General features: G+C 38.2%; 1 protein-coding gene across 1 annotated transcript in view; it reads left to right on the plus strand.

Moving 5' to 3' along the window:
• grm8a (glutamate receptor, metabotropic 8a) overlaps window positions 1–21,751 on the plus strand; it is a 354,028-nt gene that overhangs the window by 271,666 nt on the left and 60,611 nt on the right. Inside the window, exon 8 of the mRNA XM_021320621.2 lies at window positions 9,738–9,941. Within this exon, the coding sequence (XP_021176296.2) occupies window positions 9,738–9,941 (204 nt within the window). The remainder of the gene's footprint in view (window positions 1–9,737; window positions 9,942–21,751) is intronic.

A 21,751-nucleotide genomic window follows, 5' to 3' on the forward strand; every position in this document is an offset into this window, starting at 1 on the left:
GTGGGGGGGGGGGGAATCAATCTCTGACATGTTTAAACCCTAGCAATCAGTTTGGATAATAATGAGACTGACATTATATGAGAAGTGGCTAAAAGACAAAAATGCTAATAATATATTGTTGACTGTAGCTTTGTGAAAGAAAAAGTCAATGGTAGAGATATTGAAACTGAAACAAAGTATGCTTTTTGTTTTTATCACTCAGGCAAGGATTAGCATTAATTAATCCATTGATTCTACAACAGAATCCTCATAGAGCAGCAGTCCCTGAAACGCTGAAAGCAGTCTGCGTGGCACTGACAACAACATCACTTAAATCCCCTTTCTTCCCCAATCTGATGCTCAAGCAGGTGACCTTCACCACATGCAGATGCATAAATGCTTTGAGTTTCTGCCATACGATCGGCTTACTTGCTGTTTGAGTTGAATAGCAAATAAATACCCAATGAAGAGGACAGTGTGTGTAGATTATGGCGCTATGTCTTTTATCTTGCTTTTCTTGAATTACATACTTTAGCCGGAGTTGTCGCTACTTTTCATTTAATGAAACATGCAATCTCCATTTTATCAAAACCAGCAGCAGGTTGCTCATTTCCACTTTTTTTTTTTACTTTTCTCTCTAGTCATTTTGATGTTCTAGAGTTTTAGACGTAGCATCTGTGCTCCTGTGCTGAAGTGCTTATTCAAAAGATTCAATTGGATTGTTGTACATTCTAAGGGCTCTTTTGAAAAACTTGGTCAAAGGGCAATGTTAATTGTGAGTATAAAGAAATGTCTAAATCCCCATTTGAAGTCCTTCGTCCTAAAAGTAAAACTCTGTGGGTTTCTAAGCTACTAATGTATTCATTTACCAGGAGATGTCAGGATGGGCAGACAATTATATACATTTCAAAGAAGTTTAATCTAGAAATAATGTCTTAACAGCAAAGTTTCTCCATGCCTGCAGCTTTACTCCAAAATGTGTAATGGATTTGTACAGATCTAGAAATAAGTCACAGTACTCGGCCTCCCTTCCACTGCAACGAGAACAAATAATCAACCACGAAGTGTTTAAAATGTCTTGCAGGCAGATATGGAGATGATTGCCTCCTTGCGCAGTTTCTTGTTTGCACAACTTTTATGAGACATGAAAGCTGCGTTTTATCTCTACTTCTGCCTCTTGGAGTTTTCAGCTGATTTTAGATTTTTTTTAGGAGCAAATCCTCTCTTACTCAGCAAGCAACCAGCGAGGCTGCCTGTGGTCTCTGATGTCATTAACTGAAAGTTGAAAGGCTGAATTTCATTTAGCAGCTGCTGGCTGAAAATGGACTAGCGCGTAACGCCTATAAGACAGCATACATATAAACATTTGGTTATTCTGTGATTTTAACACTTATTTATGTTCAATTCTTAACCAGATTTTTTTTTTTTTTACTTTGCACCTACACACAAAATGTGCTTTGGCTAAATGAATGTGTGGAACTGACGCTCCCACGGGGTGCTGACAATGTTCTGACGGATCAAACATAAGCTGAATTGTAGTGAACTCCTCACTCTCACCCAAACATCCAGCCTTTGCTCCAGTTTCAGCACCTGATGCAACCCAAAGAAACGAGACAGTACCGTTTCCCCAGCTAGCACAACTCACAGGAGTGGCAGTCATTTAGCTGTCTCGAAGTGGGATTGCATTTTCTTGCGATATGCTGATTAATGATGCATCATGTCATTTCCCATCTCATAAGAACTGCAGAGAGAGATTCTCATTATTGCACGGCAGTTTGATCTATGGCTAAAAGTACAATACTTTGTTCTGATACTTGTCTGAATGGGAACAATTCAAGGCACAAATTCCAAATAGAAACAAGAGAGAGCAAACTTCAGAAAAAAACGATATCTTGCTTTAGAACAAAGTTTCTTTACTGGAGGTAAACATCTGATTAGAAACAGACTAGATTCAACAGCCAGCACAAATTACTACTTTATTTCATCTATTATTTACAGGGCCATGCATGCAGTCACTGGCTACTTCAAGTTACTGCTGCTAAAATGGTTCAAGCTACTGACATGAGCTATACCTGTGTCTAACCACATACCCTTTTAACCACATACCACGTTTTTATTAAATAGTGTAAATGTAATAAGTTTGCCCTTAAAAAACGATTTAGTACTCAATGCCAACCCATGTTTTACAATGAAGCGTTTGCTTATACTGGGTCTGATACCATGCTGTGAGGGATGGTGTAATGTATTGCGTGGGTTCATTCACACAACAACTGAACATTTTTACTTTCAAACCTGTAACTTCGGCATCCTTGAGCTTGGACTAGAAAACTGCAGCGAAAATCATAAAAATGTCGGATTCACGAAATTGGTTAGTCGCAAGTCCATTATCTTGTTTAGCAGTTCCGCAGGAAACACTGTGACGTAATTGTACAAAGAACGTAATGGCAAACAGAGAAAACTGAAAAGCTTGAAGTATGTGACCAAAACAGAATATAAAAACATCTGCACAGTAACTGGAGTCAATTAAAATTTCCTGCACTCCTACAGGCCCAAGTACACAACAAAATGTATTTAAGGGATAAAAAAAGTGGATATTGCATGATATGTCCTCTTTAAGTACACATTCAAGTCATAGGTATTTCTGCTAGTGATACCCTAACACCTTTTGTATTAAGCACTCACTGTCTAGCTTTATCTTTGGCCACTTTATATTTTTAAAAGGTGTTACTCTCCATGCCATACTAGGTTTTGGTTCTAAACAACATGTTTTGAAATAATCAGTACCACAATGAGTTATATAAAGAAAGGTTGTCTTATTGTGAAGCAATCTGTCTCTTGTGTCTAATTCATTATGGCCAATTACCTTAATTAGATGGGTACCTTTGTCAGAACATCGGACAAACAGCAACCACAGCCTTTGGTTTGAAAGTGAGAACTCATTTCATCCTGGCCTAGACAGCAAAACTGACCCAATTCCCATGATGTGTGTATTCATCTTTTCACAGCCTTGCTTTGATTCTACTGTGAGCCAGAGTGGCAGAGTTGTACTGCATGACGTTTAAGTAGTTTCAGTAATTTAAACTCTCCGCTGATGTGCTAAGAGTTGTGTAGTTGATGTGACCATGACCGTGCAAATTTCTGCGCGAATGTTGATTTGAGGTTAAAAAAAAGTAAAAGTAAAGGATAGTGCAAAAATGATTAATGTACTCTCAAAAAGACTATATATATATATATATATATATATATATATATATATATATATATATATATATATATATATATATATATTTTTATTTTTTTTATTTTTTTTATTATTATTATTTTTTTAAGTCTAATCTTTTGGAAGGATTTATAGGAAGTGGACATTTTTTTTTTTTTTTTTTTACAACTGCCCCACTGGATGATGTATAAATCTGTCAAGCTGTCAGGAAGAAGCCCTGCCATTACTTAAACTGATGAGAAGGTAGACATGAGCAGCAGCTCAGAAGGTTTCAGATCATAATGTCCTCAGGCAAGAAAGGAGTCCGGAGAGTTTAGCACTTGCTACCTACTTCATGCCGAGTAGGGAAAAAAATTTGACAGTCATTTTGCCTGTTGGAGAAAGTCAAAATGAGAAAGAAAAATGAGAACTGACTTTGTGCCTCGCAGTGATTGACTAATATTGATATAGTGGAGACATAAAAACTCTGTAATAAAGACTTGAATACAGTAACCAGGATGCTCAGTGAGGCATGGCAACCAGACATTAATGGCTTTGTTGAACAGGGGCATGGTGAATTTTTGGGAGGAAAAAGTTTTAGATCACTTTGTTTTGGCATGTTTTAAATAGATTTAGCTGAAGCAAATAAAGTCCTAAGTGGTTTGGTAAATATATTAATTTAGTGTTGATAAAAATATAAATTTCCTTTAATCATCACTGGATATTTTATGCTGAATGAAATTAAGCAAGGCACATTAAAGAATGAAGACAAAGGCAACAAAGGGTGCTACAGATACCAAAAATTACAAAAAAGGTGTTCTTGACTTTTGTCTCTATTAGCCTATATCTAGGTTAATGCAAAACTTACATTGTTTTGCTGATGTTCTCCTTGTTTTAGCTTTCTATCTTTTTTATTTAACTTGAACTCAGTGTGATGCTAAACATAAAATCTCTCTTCAACCTCAGCTTTTTAGCATACACCAGAATATTCTCAACTTTTCATAATGCTTTCCACTTTGACTAACATCCAAGTCCCACATGTGGAAAAATATTCCCAAAGCCTGATGCCGTGACCACTGTGTTTCAGACTTGGAATAATCATATTTTGATGACGAGGGTTTGTTTGGGAGTAAATATTGTTAAAGATTATGAGATTACAGATGCTAGAGCGGCAGAAAGTAGCTAACTGGGAAACAACATATAACTCTCTGACACTGAGGACTCAACGGCTGACATACTTAGATTGGACAAAATGGACTTATTAGGGGAAAAAGGGTCAGCCTAGTCACTTCCAGAATATGCTGAGACATTCTCCACCAATGTCATGCGAGGAACACCAATATTATTCAGTACACCCCCTTGCAGGGGAGTGTACTGGCTTTTTAGCATTTTTTTAGTCATTGTTGCTTCATATCCTCTCCAATTATTGATCACTGTCTTTATTTTGTTATATTTTTCAAATGTGGATTTCTTCTGCTGTATTCTGGAATGATCTCTTGGTCTAATAGGATATTTTGATTCTTTGTAATATGTCAGTAAACCTTTGCTTCAGATAAAGTTTGCAAATAAGAAATTCCAATCAGCTAACAGCTTAACTATACTTCAGGTTCATCAGAATCAGAACTATGACATCTATGAACTCAAGAAGACTGAATGTTTACAATAAATTAACATGGTTTCACCAAGTATTGTTTTGAGGTGAAGCCTAACAGATTTCTATTTTCACTTGAACGGTACAGGAATATGCCCTATATTGCGAAATATTAGCTGACTCATCAAACTTATCAAAATCAGGTGTTCAAATCACTGCACTTTCAAAAGTTTAACCTTTTATAGCTGCAAAGACTGGACCAACGTCATATTGAACCCTGTTGATTAGGAATGGGATGTCATTTAAGTTCATATGTGAGTCAAGGCATGTGAGCGAATATTTTTGGTAAAATGCTTTGGCCTCCTTTTTTACAGAACAAAGTTCTCTCATTTTAACATGGGTGTGTACACCCCTTCTAATTAAATTTTTAAGCAAATGGCCCTGTGGATTAACCTTGGATATGTATTTACTCACCTGGCTTGACTTGCATATGAATTTAAATGGCATCCCATTTTTAAATCATAGGGTTCAATATAACCCCTTACAGTTATACCAGCTTCAACTCTTCTTGGAAGGCCATCCACAAGTTTTGGGGGTGTGTTTATGGGATTCTTTTGACCATTCTATCAGAAGCGTGTTTCTGAGGTCATTTACTGATGTTGGGAGAGAAGATCTGGCTCTCAGTCTCTGTTCTAATTCATCTCAAAGTTGTTCTACCGGGTTGAGGTCAGGACTTTGTGCAAGCCTGTCAACGGCATTCACATTACACTCTCTCCATGTCTTTATGGACTTTGCTTTGTGCACTGATACACAATCATGTTGGAAGAGGCCATCTCCAAACTGTTCTCATAATGTTGGGAGCATGGCATTATCCAAAATCTCTTGGTATGCTGACGCATTCACAGATCTTTAACTGGAATTAATGGTCCGAGTCCAGCTCCTGAAAAACGCCAAAATCCCCCCTCCACTAAATGTTACATTTGACACAATACAGCCAGACAAATACTGTTCTTCAGGGAACCGTCAAACCCAGACTCATCCATCAGATTGCCAGATGGAGAAGTACAATTTGTCACTCCAGAGAATGCGTCTCCACTGCTCTAAAGTCCAGTGGTTATGTGCTTTAAACCACTGAATCCAGTGCTTTGCATTGCACTTGGTGATGTATAGTTTGGATGCAGCTGCTCGCCAATGAAAACCCATTCCATTAAGCCATCTGCATACTGTTCTTGAGCTAATTTGAGGGCCAGTTAGAATTTTGAGGTCTATAACAATTGACTCTATAGGCCTCGTTATCTGCTGCCCCCACTCCATCAGGTAAGGTGGCCTACCACTTTGTGGCTGAATTGCTGGCATTCCCAATCACTTCCACTTTGTTATAATACCACTAACAGTTGACTGTGGAAAATTTAGAAGCAAGGAACTTTCCCGACCAGACTTGTTACAAATCTGACATCCTATCAAAGATCCACGCAAGAGTTCACTGAGCTCATGAGCGCGACCCGTTCGTTTAGACATGTTTGTGGAAACAGTGTGCATACCTAGGTGCTTGATTTTATACACCTGTGGCAAAGGTAGTGATCGGAACACCTAATTTTGATTTTGTGTATACGTGAGTAAATGCCTTTGGCAATATGTGCTGCTGGAAAGCAACTGCTTTAGTTCTGTATGGTTGGGTCTGAATGGGATTGACAGGCTTAGAGACTTTGGTTAGGTTGGGCACTTCTACGAACTCGAGTGCAAACAAGCATGAGAAAGATAGTGCTGCTGAAGAAAAATTGTTTTATCTGCCATGCTGTGCAGCATCAAATGCAGAACACGGGAAAGACTAAAACTCTGTCAGAGATGTTACACCTGTCAAAGAGTGGTAGTTTGTCCTGAATGCTTCTACACACACATTACAATATATTTCATTCCTGACACATGCAGCCCTCCCTCCCAGGGACTCTTAGGACCAACTTGTTTTTGGTGCTCCCTCACATCAGTGCTGTCACGAACAAACATCAATATGGACATGAATACCAAACACCAGACGGTCTCCGTCTATAAAAAGGGATTGGATTTCATCTTCAGGACCTCATTAATTCCTTATAGGTGCTCATATTGATTTCAAGGTGCCTCTGGTCCTGTTAATTCAACTCAGCCCAGATGGGTTTGGATTCAGTCTGTCGCCCGGAGGTGGCTGCAACATGTAAGAAAGGAGTGAATACGAGCAAGATAATCACAGTAGAAGAAATAAGATGGAGGTGAATATATAAAGGGAACCTGAGAGTAAGATAACCATGAAAATGAAACTATATATTATAGTAAAACATATCAGTAGTTTCAGTCTTGTTTTTCTAAACTAGTGTAATTAAATACAATTATGTTTATTGCTATGCAAGCAAATTACAATGAATTTCATGTCACGGTTCTTTAGAAGTAAAACAGATCGATAAAAATATAATATAAACAATCAAAAACACGGAAGTCACTGACGGATTCAAAACACAAGGTTCTTAACATTTCTACTAGAGGCTAAAATAACGGCAAATCAAAGTTGAGTGATTGACAAAGCAGTTCTTCAGATGTTCTTCTATAAAGATGACAATGTTAAAAGTTGAACACTGTCGTCCAAGCTTTTGTGGCCCCAAGTAATGCATCAAGTCTTATTATTTATAACTCATTGGAATTAACAGGCTTTTTGTATAAATATTCCTGATCAATGTAATAAATAAATGTATCCCTGTTTATCCAGTAATTCCACCAAGTAGAAACATTTACTTAAAACAAGATTTTTTTTACATCCACTTTCTTTAACATTGTCTGACAAAATCAAAAGCCTCTAAGTAACAACTGATAAGTTGACAACATTCCTTGGATACCAATTCCACTTGCCTGAAGGTGCCACCTGCATCTGTTGAAGCAACTGCATGCAAGGATAAACACCATGGGAATGTGTCCTGAATATAACTGTGTTTTGGTGCATAATGTGCCTATCCAGTAAAGAACAAATCAAAATAGCTTGTGGAGATGAAGCTGGTTGGAGAGTTTAATTCCTAACAGTGAAACAAGTCCTGTGCTGGCATTTGGTGGAAGGTCATACCTGGAGGAAGCCTAAAGCAACAAAAAAGCCACATTACAGAGTGCAAATACACTAAAATGATGTTTCTTTTACACATGGCATGGTCAGATTTAGTTAAGAAGAATTAAACTGTTTGGATGAAAATGGTGCAAACTTGCTAGCCTGAGAATACCTTTCAAACTGTGACATTTAGATGTGGCGACATGTTGTGCGAGTGCTTTGCTGCAAGAGGGAATGGTGCACTATTCTAAATAGATGATGTCATAAGGGAAAAACCTTATGTTGAACTATCAAACTTACATATCAAGACAGAAGTGTATGTTCAAATGGGTCTTCTAAATGGACAATGACCCAAATTATAGCATCAAATCAGTTACAACATGGCTTAAGGGGTACAAAATTTATTCTATGGAGAGGCTGTCCCAAATCCCCGATCACACTTACCTAGAACATGTGTAGGGAGAGCTGAAAAGGTCAGGTGGCCAACATACCTGACTCAGTTACACCAGTTCCATCTTGAGGAATGGCTCCAGTCAACTGTTGTGAGAATATTGTGGAAGCATTCTGAAAATGTTTAATCCAGCGTGTATTGTTTAAATGGAAATTCTACTAAATATAATGGAAATGTATGTAAACTTGGGAACTGATTTAATTCCAGACTAAAAGACAAAAAGGATGGTCTTAAACAGTGCAGAGAAGCATACTCAAAAAATTTATCAACAGGAAAAAAGTAAAATCTGTCAGACAAGTATGATTTAAACCTGCTTGATGTTCACTTGTAAAACAAAATTGTCATGATTTATATATCAAATGCAGCACTGAGATCTAACAGCATAAGCATAGGCTCGAGTCTATTGTCTTGAGGGCGTGAGAATGACAGGGGTGACATTAGTCGCTGACCGGTGCTGCTACTTCTTGGCCATTATGAGCCCTGAAACCAGACGGAAACTTTATAAAAAGGTTATTACAGGGCAAATGCTTGCACAATTTATTTTCTGAAGAATGTTGGATAAGGTCTGCTTTTGATTAGGACATCCTTATCAAGAGCAAGAGTTTATAATGTAAAGTTTTAATTGCAGCAACCTAAAATGTAGTAAAAGAATGTTGCACTCTGTTACTAAATTTCATTTTTGCACATCAAAGGGGTTTTATTTTCACTCTCCCATTTCCTCATAGACCTATTATGCCACTGAGCACATAAATCAATCCCAATAAATCACAACTAGAATGTTATTTAAAATTTGTTTGTGTGCGTACGCGAGTGTGACTGAGCATATCTGAAACGCAAGCATGCACACTGGCATAAAGGCCAAATGCAAATATGCAAATGTTCATTAGAGGCCAATAAACCCAAAGATTACTCTTCAGTAATTAATTAGGCTGCTGCAAGAAGATGGGCTTATGCAATCTCATAGTACGAACATATGCTTGTGGCAAGTAGCTGTGCAACCCGAGCCAGAGTATAAAGCGTTTTAGTCTCCTCCAGACATCTTCTAACCATTCCCTCGTACACCAAAATGCCATTATCAGTAGTTCAGATGATGTTAAGGAGGAACATGTTGTTCTTTCGCCGGTGACTTTGCTACGAGGGTGAGAATGGACTGAGAGGAGTTATTTGTCATCATCAGTCTGAGTGCCCTGCTGCCTCTCTCCTGGTCAAGCTTCTTCATCTCAAACATTTTTATCTCTCTATCTTCACTCTTAAAGATTTTTCACCCAACCCGTACTTTTATTTATTTTGTCTTTGTTGTTTTATTTCTATGTTTTTGTCTATTTGCTTATCTCTTTTTCAGGCAAACTGCAGGGCTATCCATCTTGAATGCAGTTTATAGTCATGGATATGAAATGATGATGAACATTTAAATTGAATTCAAATTTTCTCTCTTTTTTTTAATTCTTTACAGGGCTAGAAAAAGTGGGTAGAGACTCCAGCTACGAGCAAGAAGGGAAGGTTCAGTTTGTGATGGACGCCGTTTATGCAATGGCACATGCTCTGCATCGCATGCACCGGGAGCTCTGCTACGGGTACCCAGGCCTCTGCCCGCGCATGGCTAGCAACATCGATGGGAAAGAACTGCTCAGTCACATTCGTGCTGTCAAATTCAATGGTGAGTGCAGCTGTTGCTTTTGTTTTTTATCCCGCACCTCAGCTACATTATACCAGATATATTCTGCCTACACCGTCAGATTCCAATCAAACACACTGTAAACACTTATGCTGCATCAGAAGGTGGCAATGCATTACATTTCAAAAGGTAATGGTGATTATGACTAAGGTTTGCTATGCTAAAGACTTTCTCAAAACAAGGAATCCTGGAAGTGAACATTAGCAGGGAAAAGCAGTTGTTCCCTGGATGTCAGCTATAGGTTTTCATCTGGCTTATGGTTCTGTTGCCCTGCTGCTATTAGACGAATGGGGGGAGTGGTGGCTTAGTAGTTACAAGATTGTGCTTGTGTCCTGGAGGTTCTGGGTTCAGCTCCCACAGTCTGCCACTCTGGGTCCCTGAGCAAGACCCTTAACCCCAGATTTCTCCCTGGGTGCTGCACAGTGAAAGACCTCTGCTCCCCAAGGGGATGGGTTAAATGCAGAAAACAAATTTCATTGGAATGTATGTTTCAATGTTGGTAAAGATTATTATTATTAGTATTATTACTAATACTACTAATAAAATAACAGGTAAGTATTGTTCAAATATCTTATATGCATGGATCTATCTTAGTTGTATCTGTGTACTAAATGATTGTGGGTCATTTAAAGAAAATAACTTGGCTCTGACATCTCATTCTTTTGCCGTTAGGCTATTGTCATTACAAAGAAGATTTTGTTTTGTCAAAATAAAGCCACTTCTATGTTTATTCAGATATATTTAGTTGTCTTTCTCATATACTTATTACCTCATGCCTTGCTCTGTATTTCGTAATCCATCACATACCTTGGAACATGTCTCATTTCTACTAGACAGCACTTGTAAGTTTAGATTTTATAAAGGTTTTTTTTATACAGGGGAACAAAGCAATAAGACAATTTTTTTTTTCCAAAAGTTGATCTGTCCTAAAAAAAAAAGGAGTTAGGTGAGTGGAAGCATTTAATTTTTATTTAAAAAGTTTTCTTCTATTTTGAGCTGACACATTCAGTTCTAATATTCTTTATTATAATACCATAATCTTAAGTCTTTTAATTTTCCTGATCTGCACATGAACATATAATGTTGCATTTCCCCTTAACATTTGCATTGGTCTTTTTTTTCCCCCCCCGATACCTATAATTTTAATTTACTGGGCCTTGCTCTTTCTTTCCTTCTGTCTCTGGACTATTGACTGATTTTAAGTGCATGAAAAACATTTGCTCATTTCCAAGTGGTATCAGGCTCCTCATTTGAATACACTCTTATTAATCTCTTTTTCCCTCAATGCACCTGTACCTCCTTTTCATTTCCTGTGTTCTTCTTCCTGGCGCTGCTTGGAATACATAAAATATGATGAGTTGGAGAGCAAGGAAGCGTGCAGAAGAGGTGGTTGTATTGTGTGGATTACAGGAAGGCTCTTCTGATTTAGAGGCAAGATTAAGACTGCAGGAATATGTCTGTGCGGGAATGTGCCTGTGTCTGAGTTTGTTGCTGCCTCGGCTGTCAGTCTGTCAGGAACTGATTCACCAACAGACACTGAATGCTCCTTCATACTCCAGCGGCGGGTTTATGCTCTTGTGTGTTTTGCTGTTATTGCTGGCCTAGAGGCAAGAGAAATCATCCCATAAACACAAGGTCAAAAATTTAATACCCAGATGAATCTCTGAACTTCTCTCAATCACTGAAAGCTTAAAGCTCACAACATTTTTTTTTTTAAATTGATCCAAGAGGGTACAAGCTACTTTAGATTGTACTGAAATCATTTGAGAATAGAAGTTTGATGGTGCCTTCTCGTTAAAAGTCCTGACTATCCATATTAGCAATTGTGATTACTCATATAAGGAAAAAAGTGTTGGCAGTTTCCTGGTCTGCGGCATTCAGGTGTGTTTAGCACAACTTAAAGATAAAAAAGTATCAGTAGTTGTAGAAGCAGTTGCTGTTACTCTTGGGTCTGACGAGGGCTGTGAGGCCATTCCCTAACAATTTGAACTTCATCATTGTACATTATAAAAAGATTATTCACAAGTATATAACATTTAATACCATTAGCAAATCTTACCAGGAGTGGACATCCCAGCAAATTCAACCCAAGTTCAGGCTTTGCAGTGAGAAACAACATTACAAGCCTTTTGTTAGCGCAAAGGGGCCACGTGTTAAATGTTACAATTTTTATAACAGTACAAGTAAAAAAAAAGAAGAATAGAACGGGACTTCAAGGGTCAAACGTGAAGACTTTTGATATGCAGTTCGAATTCGGCTGAATTTGAGTTGAAACAGGACAAAAAATCTACCAAAATCCAATACACAGCACCAAATCTATAACGCAGTGGGTGAAAGATCAGTACAGCGGGTTGCAGTGACCTATTCAAACTCCAGAACTAAGCTTGGACTTTGATCCTAAAGAAAAGTTGTTCACAAAGAACTAACTAACTGAATCAACCGTCTCCACAACAGTGGGGGAAAAAAAATCTCTTATTGATGTGAGAGAATCAGTCATACAAAGGTGTTAAGTTATTGCTGCTAAAGCTCTACATATTAATGCAAACAGCAGTAACTCAAAGATTTTCTATAAGCCAGGAGTATGAAGGAACTTGGTCATTTAAAGCTAGGGTTGGCGATTTTTCCGGAAGTTTCCCTAAGTCCCTTTTTGAACAACTGCATATGTGCAAGTCTTGCCTTGCTCTCACTCTTTAGGGGAATTGTGTGGAAAAAAATCTCCCAAATCCACTTTTTTCATTCTACTGAGGCTTTCCTCCTCTTCTCATAAACATGAAGACGGTTTGCTTCTTGTGACTCTCAGACTCTCAGACAAGTCTACGGGAAGAGCCACTAACCTAGCCGCTAAGGTAACCGGATACAGAAACACCAGAAGTGCACATGCGCAGCGAGCAAGGGGAAACTAGGCTGTAACGAGCATGCACACCGTGATCGCGTCAGAATGATTGGCATGTGGGACAACCAACAGAAAAGGCAATTCTCCCAGAATTTGAGGGACAGACGGGCATGAGTATATGTCTATGGGTGAGAGCAGGAACAAAACTCTGACAGATTGGTTAGAGTTTTTACAGGCCTGCAGGTCCCACAGAGAACAATTTTTTTAACGTCCTTTTTTGTGAATACATAATGTATTACTTTCAGGATGGAAGGACAATTTTACTCAGTAAACCAAAAAGTGTTTCTGAACAGGATTACCAATTATACCGTTAAGCAAATTTAAACAGTGGGAATACAAGAAAATGACCAAAGTCCCTTCCAGGAGTTTATCGGAAAATACTGAATTCAGAGGTGTTGAGACTGGGCGTATGGGCAACATAAGTCTAATAAGAATTAAGTTTGATCCAGGTGACTGGAAAAGAAGTTTACAATCAGGATTCTTTGTACAATTTTCAGTGAACAGTAGCCGATTCAGGGGCTTTGGTGCTGATGGTCATAAAAGTATCTTCTAGTTTAGCTGTGATACAAATCTCTACACCATACTTCTTTAGAGAAAAGGGCAAAAGCCTGATAAACATCTGTTTTCTAGTAATTACGGTAATGCTTAAAAGGTCCCGATTCAATAAAAAGCCAGAAAAGCAGCTTCTCTGTGGTTTGGCATCAAATTGTGTAAGGTTGACAAGACTTTAATGCTACGGAAGGAAAGACGTAAATATCGATAGTAACCTTTACCCCTCTTTAATCCTTATATCTTTGTAGAACAAGTAGAAGATGTTCTGTGCTGCATGGACGCTGGTCTGATTATGGATCACAAACCAGACCTCTCAATCGGAATACAATTTGAAATTTTGGTGAGACACTCAGAATGAAAAGATGCAGACCCAAATTAAAAACATTTACGGAATAACAAGACATAAACATCCCTAAAGGACACTCTCAAAAATGTTTAAACCCTCAGAAATGAACCCACAGTCTATGAAACGTGCTGATGTTTTATTTGATTGTCAGAAGTGGTGTTTTTGCACTGGTTGCATTGTTATGCCCAATTGTGCCTTTAACACAAGGGTGAGGTTCAACCAAACTGCATTTGATACTTGTTTTACAGCTGCACTATTGTTGTGTTAAATCACTGTTCATATAGGCAACATTGACTATTAAATGATTGACTTACAATCTAGTCAACATAAACTTATTTGAAGCAAAAATATTAACATCATTGCAACAGAACACCCAAGTAGCAGCTTGTTTTTTGTGTACATTTATTTGTTCTGTCCAAATGATCTATTTTGGAAAAAATAAGTGGAAATAAAACTTTTTTTGTCATCCAATTCTTAGATTAATTGCAAAAATAATCGACCGATAATCATTAGTTGCGGCCATAGTTTCTACCCATTCACAATGCAAATCCTGAGTTAAACAAAACATTATTTGAGGAAACAACATTTTAAAGAAGGTAGGGGGCGCTGTAGTGTTCAGTCGCTTGATGGGTTAACCCTAAAGTTATACTACACACCATTAAATCAACATTAATCGTCAATATTAATGCAGTAATAATGATCATAGTACGATGACAGAGTGAAACGAAAACAAGCATTATGTTTGAAACGGACCATAGTTGCTTTTACTCAGAGGTAGCATGAATATTATCTGGGAAGCTAATGGCGCAATGCTAGTGGACATTCGGCGCTTATTTAAAAAGAGCGGAAAACAAACATTAATATCCCATCAATGTATAAAACCCTTGTGGAAATAAAGTTTATTATAGCCATAAAAACACACTGAAACCACATTCGCATAGCATGGTTTCAAAGAAGCCAGCGGGAGCTTATGCCTGTTAGTGTTTTAAATCACGTGAAAACACATTAAGTAAACCATTCTAAACTTTCCCTGTTTATAACTCTGCCAAACCTCTCGCGTTGTCTCTGGTTGTGGCGACGGGCGTCAGGTTGTAGTGAATTACTCCAAAGTAAAGCTGGTTATCTCAGCAGCGAGCAGGCGGCTAGCTCCAAGCGTGGCTGTGACGAGGCAGCTCGCTCAGGGGTCCTAGACGCAGGTTTCAGCATGGCCTGTAAAGGGGGCAGAGCCGGTGACATTGGGGGGCTGTGCCTGCCCACGGAGCCATCTGTGCCCACCCTGGACTGGAAGCAGAGCCTGCGGGACAGGCAGGGATTGGTGGCACGTGCCCACCTGCATAGTTAGCTGTACCCGCCCTGCACAGGAGTGAAGAGGATGCTGCTACCAGGGCAGACGGTGAAAAAGGGCGATTGTATTTGGGCAGCAAGTCTTTATACATTATACCCCCCCCCTCTCCCCCCAACCGAGATACAGTCCCTTGGTAGCTATGACATTGTCACGTTTTAAGTTGTTTCCAACTCAGTCCGATTTTATTCCTCATGGCTTGATCGCCAAAACACTGACATATTAAAACTTTATTACAGATAATTAGTATTGGTACTTGTACAACATGGTTACATTTTAACCTGTGATTTTGCAACATGCAGATAACCAAAGGGCACTCAAATTCTTGGATCTTTTGGCTTTGTCACCAGCCTTTTGCTTGTGAAACTGACATTTTATTTCCTAGTAATGCTCTCTTATTGCATTGCGACTAAAATCAATGTGCATTTGACAGATGTCTGTGTTGCAAAACAAAAGAGATGAACAATATACAATCTGACCCTGAACTCCTACTAAAGTGTGTGCGTGTGTGTGTGTGTGTGTGTGTGTGTGTGTGTGTGTGTGTGTGTTCTTTGAATGAACCAGGCAAAATCACTTGCCAAACACAAACCAGCACACACTTTTAGTTTCAAAGGTTCTCTTTTCATTGTAGTGTCTTTTTTTTTGTCATCTGATAGTTCTCTGGGTAATGAAAAGGAGCCAATTACTTCTGTTAGTCTCATTAAGGAAATAGAACTAGGGTGAGCAGGCAGATGATCATCGTTGGGCACAGTCATGGGAGGAACAAAAATGAATGAACTGCATCAGAGAACAAAAGAGACTGCCTAAAACTCTGAATCCCAGAATGCACTGTTTTTAACCCATTTTTGCAGCACAGCTACCAGGAAGGATGATTCAAAGCTGGATTCTCTGTAAGTTCATAAGAGCGAGAAAACTTTGTCGTGCAGCAGCTCTCTTCCTTTTTGCCAGCAGCTATGCAACAGCTGCATAGAGGGGACACGCACATGAATGTCTTTTCACTGGCTGAGTAAAGGATTGCATCTTCTAAGAAACCTTCAGTTGCTAGTACGGTCTGCCCCTGTCTCTGGACCCAGTGACTGTCCCCAGCCTAAAAACAATTACTTGACGAAGTTCTAGTTGAAACTGCAACCCATAGGCAGAAATCACGGGGTGGGGGGCCGGGATGCCTTTCTACTGAATGGCAGAAAAAAAACGGCTGAAGCACATAAAATGTCAAAACACTTTTTGACTATGGCTGATTTAGTTGATCGGCTATTTGCCAATTCTATTCAGATAATAATTACTTCCATCTGATTATTTGTGGTTTTTCGAACTTTGAGTAGTAATTTTTTAATATTTGATACAATAATATGGTTATTAAAAACATTTTGTCATCCCATTTCAAACAGATTGATTACCATTGGAGTATCATGTATACAGTACTGATAAGGTTCCGCGTGTTCCCTCCCCAGAAAGTGTTTTAGGTTGTTTTTCTGCTTATTGTCCGTTCGTCCACCCCCACCTACACACATGCAAACACCAAAAAACTTGCCCCCTTCACCGCAACTCCACACCTGATCGCATGCACCAATCTTTGACCCAGCCGCCATTCAACTCTCTGGCCTTATTGGAGTCCAATAGGTTTTAGGACAAAACAATTTAAATACTGTAAAAGAACAATACATCCCCTTTCGGCTGCCATTTTAGTAGTCCATCCTGTGATGACTAGTTGATGCTGTAAGAATTAAATGTCCGAAAGGTTATTGGACTCTAAATTATCAAATTATTTTTTAAAGCATTATGTTTTTGAAATATTCTGTTTTCCCTTCTGCTTTACATTGTGCACTGGTTGTTTGAACACATGCCAATGGGTCCTCATCAGTTTAGAAGCTAAATTGACCATAATTTAAATTTCTCAAAACAAACCATGGTTCTTGAACATACACAATCACATTGAACTGTGATGTCACTACATTGTGTTATTGTCTTCAGTTCTATTTTTTTTTTGTTCACTGTAGTTTATTAGTTTTCCTCATTGTCAAGGGTACTTAGTTTTTTATTTGAGTGTTACTAGTCTAGTTTAAGAGTCTTTTTATTAAGCATTTTGAATTGAAATTGAAATAGTCTGCAAATAATATTTTTTGCATTTTTCAGAGGACTTGTTATTTTTTGTATACTGTACACGTGCAGTACACACATCGGCGTCTTTGCGTGCAGGGCTTTGCTGATGGTTGGTTTGATAGCAGTGCCGCATGAAAAAGGCAGGTTTTTGTATTTACTCGGGTCATCTTCGCCTGATGTTAAAATTTGATCTTAAACACTGAAGTAGGGCAAAGAAGCAAAACAAAAGAACTCCTTAAGGGCATCAATTCTTTTTCGAAACACTTTAATGTTGTCTGCTCTCTGAGCTGAAGAGAGACCTTTCAAAATGACCGAGTGACTCATAGTAAATCTGCTACTTCTTCACACTGTCGGGTGCAAAAAGACTTTAGAAGCCAACTTGGTAACAGGTTGAATTGTGGTTTTATGGGGGTAGCCAAGCACAATCAGCATTTATGGAATTGCCTTTACAACAAGAAGACAAAATAATGTGCTGCAGGTTTGTTCCAGAAAACCTTTAATCTTTAACTTGGGGAAATTAAAGATACCTGCTCTTGCAAACTTCTTTCCGTTTCATCTCATCAAAGCAATTTGTCCTGTTGCTCCTTTTCATATTCAAAATCTTTTGTAATGAAATTTTTTTTTTCCGATCGTTAACCAATTGTGAATGAAATCGTGACACCTACATTCAAGTTCAGGTGAGAGCACAGGGATTTAAGCTTCTACCTCTGATGCGGATGGATGTATGTGTGCTTTGTTATTCAGAGCAAGTGATTGTGTTCGCTGCCGGATAATAACTCCTGGGGAGACACAGGATGGACATTCCCAGTGGAAGCAGCTTGCGCTAATTAGAGGGGCTTGACTTTGAGATGACGATCTCGACATGCAGCTGAACAACCTTGGGGAAACACAAAAATGAGAAGTGATTGTAATCATGAGAGGAAGGCACTAACCGGCTGGGGGTGACGAAGTTCATCTGTTCATAACGACCTTAGGGAGAAAGTGAGAGGACAGCAGAATGAATTGGCTTAGACTTTATGAACTTCACCAGTTTTTTTTTTTTTTTTTCTTGGAAAGGGGACCAAGGAAGTAAACGTGACAGAAGGGGTTAGATGGACCAGAGTTTACGAGAACACAGTGACATTGGAATAAGATGAAGGCAAGAGCCCCGTGAAAAATGACGAGGGACTGATAAAGGTGATAAGTGTGACTCAACTCGGAAACCACGGTTTGGAAAATATTCAAGCTTGTTGGAAAGAAAATGTTAAGTTGCAATACCATAAAGGATGTGTTTGAAAGAAAGATAAGAGAAGAATACGGTTAATCTATCATACTAGAACCAGGGAAATAAACGTACAGATGATGCATTTAGAAAATAATGAAAAATGACTAGCAACTTACTGCAACTGTTATGACCTGAATGAACAGCAGACTGGCATTGCCATAGAATGTACAATTTTCCTCTCTCACCTTTTGGGCTTCTCCTGACTTTTAGTTTTTCCCCTTAGTTATGACTTCTATACTAAACAGAGGTTTTGTTAGGTTGGTGCAGCACAATTAAAAAGAAAAAAAATAATAATTTCATTACTTTACCCAGCCAGTTTCTCAGTGCATATCGAATAGTTACAAATGTTTTTGTTTAACTTTGAATAAGATACAGGACAACTTTGCAACTATCAAAAAGAAGGCATCTTACATCATGTATTGAAATATTTCTTAGTAGGCAAATGTTTTTTTTTCTTTTTTAACAGCGGCTGTACATTGGTAAATTATATATATAAAAAAAACCATCTGACTTTTTGAATTTCTTTTGACTCTTTAAAAGGCTTTTAGTTCTGGGTAATTAGTTGGACAAACTTTTTGATGCGGTCACTTAAACTGAAGCTGCTGTTAAACAGTTTCTTATCTTGACACATATGCTGATATATCTGGGGAAAAAAAATCTTTTTTGGGTCTGTTTATGAATGATTGATGCATATATTCTGAAACACAGTCATGTCCCTTTTGAGGCAGGTCTACCATTCATTGTACAACACAAAGCATTTAGGTAGCCAAGAACAGCATCAGCTTTTGTGTTAGTTTCAATTATGTCTGTGATATTTTGCTTGTTCAAGTTGCCAAATATGTCACAAAGTGTCACAAAACATTTTGTGGGCAAAGAAACGAGCAGCTAGTTGCAGCTTGAGATCACATTAGGTGTGTTACAACACCATATGCCACTGGAGTATTATTTGCTTTAGATGCTTATCTTTGTTAACACTGATATACATAGCAGAAATATATATAAAAATGTGGAGAATACTTTATAATAAAAACAATTGTGGGTTGAGTGTAATTTTCAGCAGTATCTAGATCTCACTTATCATACAGTAAAACATATTGAAATGTTATTGTAAAACACAGTTGTAATAGGCATGTAAATGATAATGTAATACACAAAAGAAAATACAATATAAAAAAACAATATACTTTAAGTACATTTGTAAAGTTAAGCTTTGCAGATCCTGGTAGGGTTTGCAGGAAATGAGACCGTATCGACCATTTTCACATAAGCGGTGTAAAAACAGTAAAGAGGAGATCTTGTTTGATTCAGACAATGTTAGTAACCTAAAGTCCTGTGATTGCACTCTGCCTAAGACTTAGGATGAGGCGTTTCTTTCATTGCTAGCTGTGATACTGGGAAATATGACCAAACATGTAATCTAAAGAACATCCTTGAGTTCTTGTGAACCTATTCATTCATCGCCTTAAACACACAAGCTAGATCGTTGTTGTTGTTTTTTTACTTCAGAGAGAAGCGGCTTTCTTCTGAGCCATCAAGTTTTTTTTCTAACTGTCAGATCCAAAGCCTTAATGTTTAATATTATAAACAAAGCTTTCAGAGTGGGAGATGCACGTAGCTCCTGAATTTTGCATAGGTCATTTGATCTTTGTGAACTTGTGAATGAACCCCTACTGTAGAGCAACAGACTGTGAAATAGTCTTATAAATAGCCATTCCCAAATTGAGCGACATTGTTGCCTTGGTTACTCAAGGATCGATCATAGTTCACACCTCACAAGGAGATCTTCAGATTAGCTGCAGGCTGGTGCTGCATATTTAGCGGCTGTTGAAAATATGTCAAAAAAGAAAAGTGACAGACACAGCTGAGTTGGGTAAAAGATTGTCGCATCAAAATATGTTAGCTATATAGATATGATACACAGATTATCAGCTGTTTATACACTTTTATATTCCCTCATATAGTTTTTTCTCTCTTTTTTTGCTGCTTTCTTTGACCTGTTTTCTCAGTGCTATGTTACCTCTTGTAGGAGAATTGGGCTGATTTCTGGAAGTGAGTTACTCTTGGAGATTAATGTTATATAAGGATGCAATCTGAATTGGGAGATCTAAAAGAAATCATCTCTGATAGATATAAAAGCACATGGACAACAGATTTACAGGAATAACTCGGATATTTTGCACCGCACACTCGGAACAACCTGGAATGGAAAGATAATTGAGATTGGGTAATGAGAGACGGGAATAATAACAAGTTGCCGCTCCTCCCAAGAAATCACTACATTCTGTTTTCTTAGCTTTTTCTTACAGTATATCTGTTAATTGTCAGGAATGTGTTGCTGATGGTGATTAGACATAACTGGAGGCAATTCGAGTTTGTCAACTGGAGAGACTGAATATTACAAACACTCCTATCCAGCTGCCAGACAGCTCCCTGTTGACTCGTTTTATATATTCATTCATGCACCTATGTTTTAACACAGTTGATGCATTGGGCATAATGTTACTATGGATGGATGGATGGATGGATGGATGGATGGATGGATGGATGGATGGTTGGATAAAGAGGCAGATGGCGAAAAAAATGGATGGACAAAAGAATTAATGAACAAAAGTATGGATGGATGTGTAGAGACTGGTGGATCAACAAACAAATGGACGAACAAATTGATGGATGAATGAATGAGGGAATATAGCTTACTTTGCCCAGAACTTATATTACTTAATTCTTTATCAGTTCCTTGGTGGATTTACTGGTATTTTTTGGGTCATATCATATTTATTTTATTTATTTATTTTTTTTTACTAATGGCGTCACATGTTTGCATACGGGGACACTAGAATGGGAACGTGTCAATGTGGTAAACTAATTGCAACACGTTATTTCTGCACTTTAGCGCAAAAACATTGACATCGGAGTCCATATTCAAGCAAGAAGAAGATATATTTATCTCTTGTGTGAAGCAGCCAGTCAGGCATCAGAATTGATATGTGGCCAAACCTGAAAGTTGATGTTCACAAATGCTCTCCATTTAATCTGACCTAACTTTAGCCACTTGTTTTATTTAGGGGTTGCAATGTGACACAGATAGGGAAAATATCTAATGTATGCAAGTGTGCCGTAAGTTTCTATATTGTTTTTTTTTCTGCGAAGACAAGACACAAACTAAGTGATTGCAGAGGAGGACTTAAAGATGGTGGAAAGAAGGCTGGTGGTTTCAAAATGCACCGTGAAGAGAAAGTAGTTTGAGAGACGTAAGCAGAGTGATAAGACAAATCTAGGAGGCGAAAAGTGAGCA

This window comes from Fundulus heteroclitus, chromosome 17 (assembly GCF_011125445.2).
Source record: "Fundulus heteroclitus isolate FHET01 chromosome 17, MU-UCD_Fhet_4.1, whole genome shotgun sequence".
In the NCBI taxonomy this organism is placed as follows: domain Eukaryota; kingdom Metazoa; phylum Chordata; class Actinopteri; order Cyprinodontiformes; family Fundulidae; genus Fundulus; species Fundulus heteroclitus.